At 36.2% G+C, this 14,463-nt stretch overlaps 1 protein-coding gene across 2 annotated transcripts in view; it reads left to right on the plus strand.

The window, feature by feature from the left end:
• The window catches only part of SPATS2L (spermatogenesis associated serine rich 2 like), a gene marked incomplete at both ends in the record, with an annotated part of 84,729 nt that overhangs the window by 31,137 nt on the left and 39,129 nt on the right, over nt 1-14,463 (plus strand). Inside the window, one exon of one of the 2 annotated variants that reach the window (XM_084255333.1) lies at nt 13,774-13,980. The exons of the other annotated variant lie outside the window; for it this stretch is intronic. Within the exon in view, the coding sequence (XP_084111459.1) occupies nt 13,774-13,980 (207 nt within the window). The remainder of the gene's footprint in view (nt 1-13,773; nt 13,981-14,463) is intronic. 2 annotated transcript variants of the gene reach the window in all.

Here is a 14,463-nt window from a genome sequence, read left to right on the forward strand (position 1 = left end):
CCCTAAATGCCCAGCTGGGTAGCAGGCTGTGCACATGTGGAACGCATGTTTTATCTTTTTATAACACCTTGACATTCAAGATCTCTCTTTTTGAAAGTTTTAAACAGAATCATTTTCTGGTAGGGGAGAAGTTAGCTTTTAAGATACATGCAGGTGGCTCAGGGGTGTTAGTGTGACTTCCTACATGAAACCAAAAGCATCATCCTTTGAGACTGTAAATATAGCTCAGCCGAGTAGGACAGTGCTGCATGTCAGCATATAACTTATATAGCTTAGGAGCTTGGGAGTTTGGTTTAATCTTAGTACAAAATTACTTGTTTAAGCCGTGGAGTAGTTTCTCATTTCAGTATTTTTAATAACGACTCAAATTAGAGCTTTTACATAATCCAATCAAGATCATCCTTGGTCCAGAATACAAAGTTAGGCAAGCAATAGATACACCAAGGTTTATTTTTACCAAAAGAAATGCTAGGATCATTTTTATTTCTAAGGCCCCATCTAAATGTCTAAAGCGGTTAATGACCTCAGGGTTCAATTTTCCCAAATGTTCCTCCTGCTCTCTTGTTCTGAGGGCTTAGATTGCTGAGATGTACCATGTAACTTATATAGCTTTGTTTCTCACCATAGAGGACAAAACAGGAATTCAGATTTCTGTGTTGTCTTTCTCCCACTGAACACAATTCCCAGTGAAGGGGCAAGGATCAGGATATGGGGCACTGCTGACTTCACTGAGATAAACTTGGGGGTGGGATCCTTGTCCTGGGCTCTTCCAACCCCAGCAGACTTCCTTTATATCCCCTCATCTTGTAAAGAAACCTGGAAAGTCAGCTTTTCTGTTACCTGTTACTTGTCTCAAATAGCCAGCTCCCTGCTGTGTTCACCTACCTCTACAAACCTGCTGCAAGTCTGACCTGCATCACAGAACAGGAGCAGCCCTGTCATGCCCCTTTACAATGCAGATTCTGTGTCAATTGGCCTGGAACATAACTGGCTTCTCATTCTCATTTGAGGCGAACCAAATGTGTGGAAAAGGATCTTACTATTTTACAACGTTAGCTTCATTTATACTTCTTGTATAAACCAAACAAACAAAAAACACCAGCCCATCAGACTGTTTCACAATATTTTATAAAGTGAGATTTCTTCTAGTATGTCCATGCACAGTTGTTGATACTGCTGTTGGCCCTAGATTATTTCCCTTGCTTCTCTAAATCCTATATTGGACTAGAGGATTAGAAAAGATCAACAAGAAGAAAGCAGCTCACCTAGAACTTCAATAGTAAAGTCAAATGTATATTCTGGGGTTTTAGCAGTGCCGAGTCTCAAAAGGAAGCCATATAATAAATAGCTAGGAACAAGAGCTTTAGCATTGACATCGTTGGGTTCAGATCTTGGCCTCATCACTTAAACAAGGTGTGGGACACCCTGGCCGAGTTAACCACTCCGTGTCTTAACCTCTTCCCCTACAAAATGGAAAATAAACTCCACTTTACAATATGTGGTGAGCATTGAGTGAGATGCACAAAGAGATGATCAGTTTCAGGCACAATGTAAACCCTCAAATCATTTATTTATCTGTCCAGAAATTTTTTCAGCATCTGATAATGTGCTGGAAGTTTTTCTAGGGGAAATAAACAAGATAACAAAGTTTTTGTCTCATGGAGTTTGCATTCTTTTGGGGGATAGGAAGAAGATATGCATAATAAAGCAGAATACCACTAAGGCACAAGGTCAGGATAACTATAGATTATAGCAAAGGTTGTGAAGGCACAAGGACAGAGACGGAGCAGGGGTCCAAGACGACATGCTTGAGCAGAAAGGAGAAATTTAACGTGAGACCCAGAGGCTTCAATTCAGATTCTCTCACACCAGGCTATGATGGTCTGAACAGCCAATGTGTTATTTAAACCTTAAGTCAGGACCTTTAGCTGAAGCCTCCATAAAGTTATAACCATAGGTTTTTACTAGTTTTAATTAAAGATATAACAATTTATTAATTATATACAATTATATGAACATGCACAAAGTACAATTTATCATTGTGCTCATTCCTCTGTAATTATTATTTTAGTATCTGAAATACTTGGTGTTGCTCAGTCTCAACCTCAGCTTCTACAACTCTGTGTCTGAATTGTTCACATAATATTAGGGAAGACCTCAGGTTGCATTTTAGTGACTCAGACTTATGCTTCTTTCTCCGTATATGACAAAGCAGAAAGGGACAGACACAGACACAGGATGTAGTGACATGAAGACGCAGGAAATATAAATGCCCTTGGATTGTTTTTGGCACTTGGGTGGAGTAAAACCCAGAGTCTTCTCTTTCTCATTTGAAAACTAGTTTTGCTGCAACCTTAGAGCAAAAACACAGAACTATTCATCTCTGAATAGCTGATACCTTGCTAATATCTCCCCTACCTTGTTGAGAGGATTTCAGTTACAAATGGAATGCACTCCTGCAAAAGAACAAAAGGCCCCTCCAAAAGCTTGTTAATGATTTTGAACAAATGACTCTATCAAAATGCAGTGAGAATGAAGCTTGTTTTGCAGGTTCAGTGAGTTGACACACCTACTGGTGTCTTTGGTGTCATGACAGCTTAATTCATTGATTTTATTATCTAATAAATAAATAAACCTGTAAGGTATTAATGACACATGAGACCTTGTTAAAAAAAACCAATGTAAATAAAACTCAAAAATATGTTTCCAAGCAGAGAGTTGCTATCTGTATGCTCAATAAACTGATGAGATTTTATAGGACTTGAATGAAATAGTGAAATATTTGATAAAGAAGTTTTGAAAAGACAGCACTGACTGATATTACATCTAAATAAACCCATTTTGGTCTCTGTTCCCAAGTTATTGCTTCCTCTGAATATCTGTTAATTACTCTGTTAGGTAGCTTTAGAAAGATGATGGAACATGCAAATCCAGGTGCACAGTATGCATAGTAGTTGCAGTGTGCAAAGAGTTTTCTTGGGGCATCATCAATAGACCATTATTCTGTAACATCTCAAGTGAGTTATCTTTACTCAGTTTCCATTTCTTCATCTCTCTCTCTCTCTCACTTACCAACCTATTCTTTATAGCTTGCAGCCCTGTCACTCCAAGGAAATTGCCCCCACTAAGTTCACCGATGGGGTCCTCATAGTGAACTTGGCAGACATTCTTTAATCCTTACTTTACCTTTTCATTTCAACATTCAATGCTATTGACCCATTCTATCCTTGACCACTATGTCTTTTCTCTTTGGCTTCTGAGATGACACTCTCCTGTTTCTTCCCCTCTGTCTTCATTGCTTGTCTGTTTCCCTTGAGGGTCATTTCTTCTCCATGTAGCTGTTAATTGTTGAAGCTATTTAAGGCTTAGTTGTTCCAAGTCCTTTATTATATGAAGCTATCCTCTCTTCATGGATCATTTCAACCATACCCTAGCTTTAATTATGTAAGCTGACTCACAAACTCACCATCTCAGTGCAAAGTCCTCTCTGAGGTCCAGACTTGACATTTTCACTTTGACATTTCAAAGCCCTGTGACAACATGCTCAAAACAAACTCGTGACCCAGTGTTAGTTGCCCTTTAGTGTTCCTGACCTTACTATACCATCTATCCACTGTGCAAGCCGGAAAGCTAGGTGTCAGTCATGACATCTTGCTCTCTGTCACTCCCTCCATCCAAGCCATCACCAAGTACCATTGATTTTTATTTCCAAATATTCCCAGAATCCATTCATCTCTCACTGTGTGTACCTCTGCCTTCCCACCCAAACCATCATCCTCTCTTGCCTATGCAGCTATAATCATTCACTCATGAATTGTGTTCCCATCTTATTCATTCTCTATGCTATAATCTTCTCAGAATACAAATCTGAACTCTTTTTCTAAAAGATTTATTTATTTATGCATACAAGAGCTGGGGTACAGGCCAGAGGTGTGGGGGGTCAGTGAGAGGATTCACCAGAGACAGAGTAGGGAGCAGAACAGGTGGACTGACCAAAATACACTGCTGAGGGGAGCAGCGGGCGAGCCAGGAGAGGTCTGCTGCACCATGGGGGTAGCTCGCTGGCAAGGGATTGAACTCGTGCTGCATTGGCTGTGGACAGCTCCGTAAGGTGTGTCTTAGCCCCTTGTGCCACCATGCAGGCCCAAATCTGAACTTTAAGACAACTCTTAAAACAACTATTACCCTGGCCCACAACTAGTGTAGGCTGACCCCTGTGTCCTGCTTCAGCTTCATTGCCTGGCATTCTTATTCTTGTTCTCTCTGTTGTAGCTATCCTGGTCTCCTGTAGTTCCTCATACTGGCCATGTATATGAGTCAGGTTCAAGTCAGGAGACAGAAGCCACACTGTTTTTGAATGGGCAGAATTACTAACTAAATCAAAAAGAGGTAGTCAACTACTAAAAAGGACAATGAGGACTTGTAGGGATCTAGACATGGCAAGAGAGCATTTATTATCTGTAGGAAGATTGGAGAAAGAGGGCCTCCCTGCTGGCGCAGCGGTTGAGCACTGGGTTGCAAAGCTGCCCGCAGCCTCTGCAGTGCCAGTCTGATCCCCAGCCACCGGGTGAGGGTCCCACATGGCACGCAGACCTCTCCTACCACCCGCTGCTCCCCTCAGCAGTATACTTCGTCAGTCTACCTGCTCTGCTCTCCGCTCTGACTCTGGTGAATTCTCTCGCCCTCCTGTGCTTGTGTAAATAAATAAATAATTCTTTAAAAAAAAAAAAAGATTGGAGAAAGAAGGTATTAGGACTGGGAGAGTCTCCTATTCCAAGACTGAGGTTCTGAACTTACCAGAGAAGCATTTTTGGCCATTAATAATAATGCACCCTTTTGGTGGCAAGAAAAAAAAAAAAAAAACTTGTCACATGGAATGGACCTTGATAATCTGCAGAAGAGACCAGCTATTGCCAGAGGTATAGATAGACTGGAACTGCCAGTGGGGCAGGGAAGGGCAGGAGTATGGCAAGAGAGTGAGTGGAGCACCTCTGGGTGGCTGTTGTTTCCCGTGATGAATAATAATTGTGAAGGGCCAAAGTCTCAAAAAGAAATGTATTCCATCCTTTCCACTTTGCAGGGTCATGTAATATTGCCCATTACTGACAAAGCTAGCATTCTGTTCCTGGGGTCCAGCTCCATTATCGCACAGTAGGGTAAATAAGGTTAGATTTGGAGCCATGGACAAATAACTCAATAACTGGATCATAATGCTTGGTCCTGCCTCAAATATAGTCTCTGTCTGGAAAATACTTTTTCGCCTCTCCACCTGTAACTCCACATTTGTTTGTGTGTTTGATTTATACATCTTCCTGTTAGACTTAAAGTTTTATAAAGATAAGAACATCTTTCTTTGATCACCTAGAACAATTACTGGACATAACAGATACTGAAATAAACCTTCCTTGTGGTCTCTATTGAATTATTAGTGATAAATATGTAAAGTGTAGGCTAATTTAAAAAAATTTAGTTGCTATGTCTGAATTCCAAAACAATTTATATTAATTGAAGAAATTTGAGAAAAAAAAAATGCATTAAGGGTTAAGGGAGAAAAAAACCCGACCTCCCAGAAACAATTATTGTTAAATTTCCTTTAAAAATTTTTACCTTCACAGATAATAGGCTTTTAAATGAAACCTATTCACATATTCACCTATAGTATGTGAATTTTTGTATTCTGCTTTGTACTTAACCTGGCATTATTAATACTACCAATATCATTATATAGTCTTTTTTTTTTTAATAGAGGCATGTTTATTTATTTATTTATTTGTTTGTTTGTTTTGTTTATACATGCACTGGGTACAGTCAGAAGCGCGGGAGGGTGAAAGAATTCACCAGAGCCCGAGTAGGGAGCAGAGCAGGCAGAAGGACTGAAGTACACTGCTGAGGGGAGCAGCGGGCGGCAGGAGAGGTCTGCGCGCCATGTGGGACCCTCCTCCGGTGGCCGGGGAGCAGCCGGGGATCGAACCGGCGCCGCAGAGGCCGCGGGCAGCTTCGCAACCCAGCGCTCAACCGCTGCGCCACCGGGGAGGCCCCATTATATAGTCTTTTAAAGCATGCTTTTCATGGCTGCTTTGTATATTTTTAATGTGTTATGTTTCTTTCATTTATTTCTAAGCTGTTGTCCATGTGTTTTGTTTCCATTTCTTTGGTATTATAAACAATGTTACAGTGAACATTTCTTGTCTATAAAGCTTTGTGAACAACCATTTCCTTAGCATATTTTCTTAGAAGTAGAATTAAAAGTGTATAGATATTTCTAAAGTCAATATATTACTTTTGAAAAATATTGTACTAATCTAATTTTTTACTTATAAAACTGATACTAGGGAGATAGAACATTTTTAAGTTGCTTAATTTGCATGTTTATTTCTTCTATGACTATTTAAGAATACTAATATCAGTAACAAACCACTACCAAATTTATTATTATCAGTTACCATGTTTACATTTAAGAGACTGGTAGCATGCTTTAAGTAATAGAGACATTAGGCATTGTAGACATAATTTATAACAAAATTTGTTCCTTTATCAATTTTTCTATACCTAGTTTTTGTTATCAGATGATGTGCTTTATTGAAATTACATGTGTATAGGAAGAGAAAGAGAGTTTTCAGAAAGTTTCAAATCTTAATAGAAAATGACAGTACATATATTATGAAAATATTTGAATACATGTCTGTATACTTTTCCCAAGGGGAGGATTTCTTTTATCTGATACTATTAAAAAAAAAAGTTCATATTTTACTGTATAAGTCAAGGAAAGTCAAATATATAAGTTGATACCATGATTTGATAGACCTCAGTATTGGCAAGAGTTAATTGTTAAAATAATTGCATGACTGTAGCTGAGTATAGATGGGAACAAATAAACTAGAAAATAATTTGGCAATATATACAAAGAACTTTTTAAGAAGAGGAAAGTAATGAATTTATATCTTTCTAATCACAAACTCTGTTGAATTATAGTAAAGAAATTTTTAAATGTAGAAATCCACAATAATGAAGAAACAGGGAGAGAGGAAATCGATTTCTAGAAGAAGGAAAATAAACAGAAAAGGATAAACTGATGATGCAGAGAATGGGAAGCTGTAGTATAAAGAATTTAGAGGGAGGGAACTTTGGTAGGGAGATGGATAATGCCTGGCAGAAAATGAGTAAGTTCCTAATTCAGAATTAGAGAGGGCAGAGGTCAAACTTAAAAAGAAATATAAAAGAGGGAGATTTAATGAAAATATCTTATGGAAATGCTGTAATCCCCCTATCATCTCTTCTACCCCCAGCTTATTCTATAAGATGATTCATGTTTACTTTTAGGACAAAAAAAGGGAGAGTAGGAATGGAGAGTGATATGCTAATATTTTGATAACCTATTAGAACAAAAGTCAAAACTTTTCAGATTAAAAATAAAATCTAACATTTCTCAATGTGTCATCCACAATGTTCACTTCTGAAGAAGTAAGAAAATGTGACCTATGGTGAAGAAAAAGATTAGTCATTAGGAGCAGACAACCCATAGGCAACCCAGATGTTGAAATTAGCTGCTCAGGGTTATAATATTTTACTATTTTACAGGGAAAATGGATATAATTGGTGAAGAGAAAGGAAATTTCGGGGGGATTAGAAAGAATGAAATGAAAATCTTAAAACTAAGAAGTACAATATCTGCCCTTAACAGCAGTTTGGACAATAAAGAAGAATGACTCAGTGAACCTGGAGACAGGTCAAAAGAAATGATCCAAATTGAAGAACAGAGAGAAAAAGATTAAAAGAAAAAATAAAACAGTACCTCAGTGAACTGAGAACAGTTTCAAACAACCTCATATATACGTAATTGGAATCTCAAAGTGAGGGATAAAGGGGAATTCTATGATGAAATAATACCACAGTTTTTCCAAATTCACTAGAAAACAATAACCTATATTTCCAAAAAGCTCACCAAAATCCAATCAGGGTAAATTATAGAAATATTTATTGGTAAGATATATTACCCAAACAGTAAGTATAATAAAGAGAGTATGACTGTATTAGCACCAAAGATTTCAATACAACAAATATTACTAGAGATGATGAGGATCATTTCATAATAATAAATACATCAGTGTATTAGAATATGTAATAACCCTAAATGTTTATGCTCTTAATAATTGAACTTCAAAATCATGAAGCAGTAGTAAGTGTAGAAAGGAAGAGAAAAATTCAAGTCAGCTGTAGATTTTATCACTATTTTCTTAGCAATTACTAGAACAAGTTGATTAAAAATCAGTAAGAATTTTGAAGATTTGAATAATACTATCAACAACTTGAGCTGATTGACATTTATAGGAATCTGTACCTAACAACTTTAAAAGGACATGACTTTTTCACCAAATAGGCCAATTACTGGACCATAAAATATGGTTCAACAAATTTTTAAACATTAAAATTTTTAGGGAACTCTCTAAATAAAATAGAATTAAATGTGACAGTAAGATATCTAGAAAATTTCCCCAAAATTTGCAATTAATCTTCTAAATCTAGTGCTTAAAAAAATTCAAAGAGATATTAGAAAATATTTATAGTTGCATCCTAATAAAAATACAGTAACCCAATTACTAGTATCTGGAATAAAATTATCCCTAACCCTTCACTCATTTAAAAATTAACAAGGTATTATAACCAATGTTTTGCAAAAAAATTAAATAGGTAAATTAGATGAAATAAATTGCTTCCTTGAAAAACACAACTGCTCAAAATGTGTTTCTGAGAAGAAATAGAAAATTGAATAACACTATGCCTATCAAAGAAATTCATAATTAAAATTTCTAGGCTCAAATGGCTTCACTGATAAATGCTAACAAACATTTGAAGGAGAAATAAAATCTTAAACTGAGTCAGAAAATCAAAAGGGAACACATCTTAATTCATTTTATGTGGTTAGCATAAACTTTATCAAAACCTGACAATGTTGTTACAAGAAAAATTACAGAACAATATTGTTCATGAAAACAGATGCAAAATCCTCAACACAGTATTGACAAATTGAAGCAATATGTAAAAAAGTATAGTGCACCATGACCAAGTGTGCTTTATCTCAGGAATGCAACATTGGTTTAACATTTAAAAACCAATCAACAAAATTTACTATATTAACAGAATAAAAGAGAACAATATAATCATTTCAATTATGAAACAAAAAAATCACTTGATAAAATAAACACTCTCACCAAACTAGAAATGTAAGAGAATTCTTGAGTCTGATAAACAAATGAAAAACCAAATAGCTAACATCATAAGAATAAACCTTGAATGCAATTTTCCTAACTTCAAGAACAATGCAGGTGTTAATTCTGCATTGTACTAGGATTCCCAAGCAGTCCAAAAACTCAAGGGAGGATCAGAAAAGAAAAAGTTAAGCTTCATTTACAGGTGTCACTGATGCCTATGTGGAAAATCTTAAGGAATCTACAAACAAACAAACAAAAACCAAAATTAATGAGAAAATTAACAAGGTTTCTGAGTTTGAGTTCAATATATCATTAAAACACCCATTTTACTTCTGTATTCTGGGAACCAACAATTGGGAATTGGAATTTTTTTAAATATTATATACAATAACATAAAAAGTCTATAATGCCTAGGAATAAATTTAAAGATGCACAAACTTTGAAAACTATAAAGTAATGCCAAAACAAATGCAACAAACAAATTAAAGAGAGATAAAATAGAGAGATACATCATGTTCAAGTGTAATAAGATCCTATATTGTTAAGATACCAATTATCGCTAAGTTGATTTATAGATTCAACACAAAGCCAGTCAAAAATCCCATTAGATATTTTTTAGAAATAGAGAAGCTGACTCTTAAATTTGTATTGAAATGCAAATGAATTAAGATATCGAAAAGAATCTTGAAAAAAAAAGAGACAAAGTTTGAAGACATAAATTACCTGATACTAAAACCTGTTCTATAATTACAGTAAGCAAGACAGTGGGGTATTGAGGTGAGGATAGACAGTTAGTTCACTGGAATAGAGTCCAGAAATTGACTCACAGTCAATTGATTTTCAGCAAAGGTGCAAGACAACTCAATGGATAAAGGCCAACTCAGATGTATTGTGTTGTAGTCTTGTTTTTTTTCACTACTTTTCACATTTTACTTACTAGTTGTTAAAGGAAAAGAGACTGTTCCATTTACCTCTATAAATAAGTCAGAGCTAGCACACAATGGGTGCTCCATATGTATCTGTTGTGTCAAAGAGAATCAGAAACCACAAGATATTCAGGAAGTTACATAGATGGATATGTTAGGATTTAATAAATATTTTAATAAAAGTGATGATCAGATAATAGTTAATTAAAACAACACACACTCATAGGAGACCTTTCTAGACACATGGACAAAGATTCCATTTAAAAACAGGGGTGGGAAGAGCACAAGGGACTATGGTGATGGTGCATGGGTGAACTGGTGGTGGGATTTTCACAGAGACTACACCTGAGAGGAGAAAGCATACATTGTACAAAAATGAAGAATGATGTAAAATATATTTGCAATTTTTACTGAAATCTGAACAGATTGGGTATTTCCAGATCTAACTTTTCTTTCCAAGATGTGGCAACTTTGGTTCAAGAATTTGATGAATTTTAGACTAAGACACCCAGACTCAAATTAAACTAGGTTCCCTGTAATTGGAAGGGCCTCGTTCTTCTGTTCAATATTCATCATGTATCTCCTAGGCACCAAGCATATAATAATGAGTGAGAAGGTCATTACTCGGTCACCACTTTCTTCGCATAGAAATTTCAGATAATATTTAAGATTTCACTAAAATCAATATTCTCTTAGTCTAAAATATAAATTAGTGGCAATTACAGATTGTAGACTACCAATCTCACACTCCTTATAGTTTATATTAGGGCTATCCAGTAGAAATACGATATATAATATGTGAAGTAATAAAATATAATGTAAAATATTTAATTCAAAATTTTCTAGTAATAACAGTAAAACAGTATAAGAAAGTAATGAATTAAATTGGGTAATATAACCTATCTAACAGTATATCCAAAATATCATTTTCACATGTGGTCAGTATTTTTTATATTATCAAAGAAATCTTTTTAATTTTTGTGCTAAGTCTTTCAATTTCAGTATATATTTAATACTTATGGCACATCTCAGTTCAGACAAGCTGCATCTCAGGTGTTTAGTAGCCACATGTGGCTAGTGGCTACCTTATTTTTGGACAGTAGATGGATCAGCTGCAAGTGTGTGCCATCTATTGAAGTTCATAAGTGAATTCTAGAAAGAACTGCTGGTGCTTCTGGAGGAAAGTCAGTGTCCAGGAAAGAACTCCCATTATTTTGTTGCTAGAAATATTTGTGTATTTTACTGTGATACCTGTATAATTCCACCAATTTTCATTTTTGACAAAACCCAGTTTTGTTGTATTTGGAAACAGATCTGTTCAGTCAGTGGGCCGCTATACCAATTGTTTTTTGAAAATTTTAGATCTTCCTGGTATCTTCCATTGTTTCCCACCAATATTGAGACAACTTTTCTGGACCACAGAAAATACTACTATACACGTTTCTCAATAAATGTTCACTGGATGAATGATGAAATGAACCAGTAGTCCACATATCAGTTCTCTGATGTACAACAGAATATTTTTAGCTCTAGGTTAATGAGCCCATGCTCATTTGCATGCTTGTCCTCTGTGTAAAATCCTTTTGCACTGATCAGAAAAAAATGTTTTCCTCTATGCCAGGGTAATGACTTCCATTAGGCTAGAATACTGATCCACATATTTTCAAAAATAAGATTAATTTGCTACACTATATACATATGGTCAGTATTTTAGAGTCACAATACATATTTCAGCAAGGCTGAATCACAACTGTGATTTAGAGAGGGAATGAATTGGGACCAGCCTGTATTTAATCACTGTTTTAACAAAACATTTATAGACACATCAAAAAAGTCATTATCCCTCTTTCACAATAGAGTTTCTCAAGGTGGGTGGTGCTACTCATCTCCACTCCAACAAAATCACCTGGGAAATAAAGTCTGGGCCCACTGTTCAGTGAGAATCTCTGAAAGTGGTATCTGAGAATTTGCATTTGTAATAAGTACCAGGGGAGAACTCATGCACACTGAAATCTGACAACCTCACTGCTCTGCAGTGAGGTTCCACTCAGTGTAACTGAAGATGAAATTGCATACCACTATTTAAATCTGTGTTATTACTGGAGGAAATACTGTTTTCAATTCTCATTCACTTTGTTCACTACATTTGATAAACATCTCATTGTGTACTATAATTTCCCTTTAAATTGTAAAAGGTCTCATTACTCAAGCAGTAGAACGTATGTTACGCTTTCTTGATTATATAGATTATGAATGATGGGATTGACTAAAGTCAAGTTTACAGTTATCATAAATGGGCTAATGTCTAAAATTAAATTGACTAGGACTCAGATCATATTCTTTTGCACTTTACAAATGTAATTTCTGAAATGTTTTTGACAATAACAGAAAAGTTATCCTTTGCTTCTTTTTCAAGGAAGTCATTTTAAGTGTACCTTATTTCAATCACAATTCTACAAATTGCTATTGAGGCAAACATAAGTACTAGGGCTTCAAAATTGAGCTGCATTTTAGTATCTGCCTTAAAGAGAATCAGCTTATCCAACACAGGGGTTAGGGGCAGACATGGAAGCCTTGTGTTAAGTCTGATGCACAGAGCTTTTATGAGACATCATAGGAGTGGAGAGAAGTAAGGTAGAGTGACTATTTGAAAAAAGAAGTCTTCGAGTAGACATATAATGTTGTACTCTGTAAGTATGAGGCATAGTTTGCCAGAGAAAGAAATTCCTGCATGGTCACCCATGACGTAGGGAAGATTAGAACATGGGTTTCCCCAATCCAAGCCTGCATTCTTTCTACTATCTCAAACATCTGCAAGCACCTGGCCTTTAGAAGCACTCTGGCTTCCCTTCCTTCACATCCAGAGTACTCTGGTTTTGAGTGAGATGTTAAGGGTAATATATTTCCTTTTCAGGCCACTAAAGTGCCATTTCATTCACTCCAGCAATAACTAAATAGAAACCTGCCTTTAAAAGATGCTGAAAGAAACATGCTACTAATTTATTGCCACATCTATTAAAGCTCCAGAGAGACTCTTGACTACCTGATTTTAAATATAGTTGAGATAGTATAATGATGTTTCCTGATTTAATCCCTCCATAAATTAGACAAAATGATTATAGTACCTGTTGTCACTTCATTCTTGCCCTATCTCCAGTCACTCCTCTGCCTTCATTAATTCAGAATAAAATACCACAAGACAGTAATATAGCACTTGAAGAGAGAAGATCACAGATTTATAGCGTCAACTTAAAGACATATTTAAACACACCTAAGCCTTTACCAAGTAGGAAAAGAGGCCCTGCTCATTTCATGTAAGGCTGCTAATAACCTTCCTCAATAGTTATGGGTAAAAAAAGCTAAGCCTAAGAGAGGTAAAGTGGCTTGCCCAGGTCACTCTGCATGTAATTATCAGAGTCCAAAAACTCGCCCAGGTATTCTGACTCCAAGTACAAGGCTCTTTCTAGTTGATCCTCTAGTCTTCTGGAATTCTATGAAAACAGTTTCTCAACTGTTTGCAATGAAAGGTGTTAGTGCCCACATTGAAACAAAAACAGAAATCTTGGCATCCCCCATCACTTTATCATCAGTGTTTTTAGTTTATCACTTCACAGTCATTATTTGGTGTTTTCTTACAGAAGGCAACAGACTACTGCAACAGAAACTATCCTTAGATGGGAACCCCAAAGCTTTACATGGAACACCAGAGAGGTCAGATGGCCTACAGTGGTCAGCTGAGCAGCCTTGTAACCCAAGCAAGTCTAAGGCAAAAACATCTCCTGTTAAGTCCAATGCCCCTGCAGCTCATCTTGAAATAAAGCCAGATGAGTTGGCAAAGAAAAGAGGTAAAGTGATTTCTTTTGCACAAATGATTCGACATATTTTGCACACAGAGAAGTGCCAGATGACAGAACTTTCCAAAAGATGCTTTTCAGTGAAGAGAGATATCCACGAAATTGCCTTTCTTTCTGAGACCCACATAGGTGGAAGGGCAGGTGTGATTCCTCCCTGGGTGATCCAAGGGCCTGAATGGTTAATGGAATTACACATGCTTTCTCCTCCTCTTGGTTTCATTCCTTTCTCTGTAGGCATGGATAGATTTTTACCACAAATACTTTCTGTCCTAATATCTTATAAAGCAAATGTTAATGCAGGAGCTCTCTTTAAAAATGTGCATGATGAATGTTTGCCTGATACCCAGCTTCATCACTGCATTGAATGAAGAAGAATCTAGAGGCTGCTATGTCTTCTTTAGATATAATCTTCCTCATATAAATTCAGTTCTGTGTTAGAACTGTCAGGCAATTTAACACTGAAATGTTTCCTAC

The sequence above is a fragment of the Talpa europaea genome (assembly GCF_964194135.1).
Source record: "Talpa europaea genome assembly, chromosome: 1".
NCBI classification, from domain to species: domain Eukaryota; kingdom Metazoa; phylum Chordata; class Mammalia; order Eulipotyphla; family Talpidae; genus Talpa; species Talpa europaea.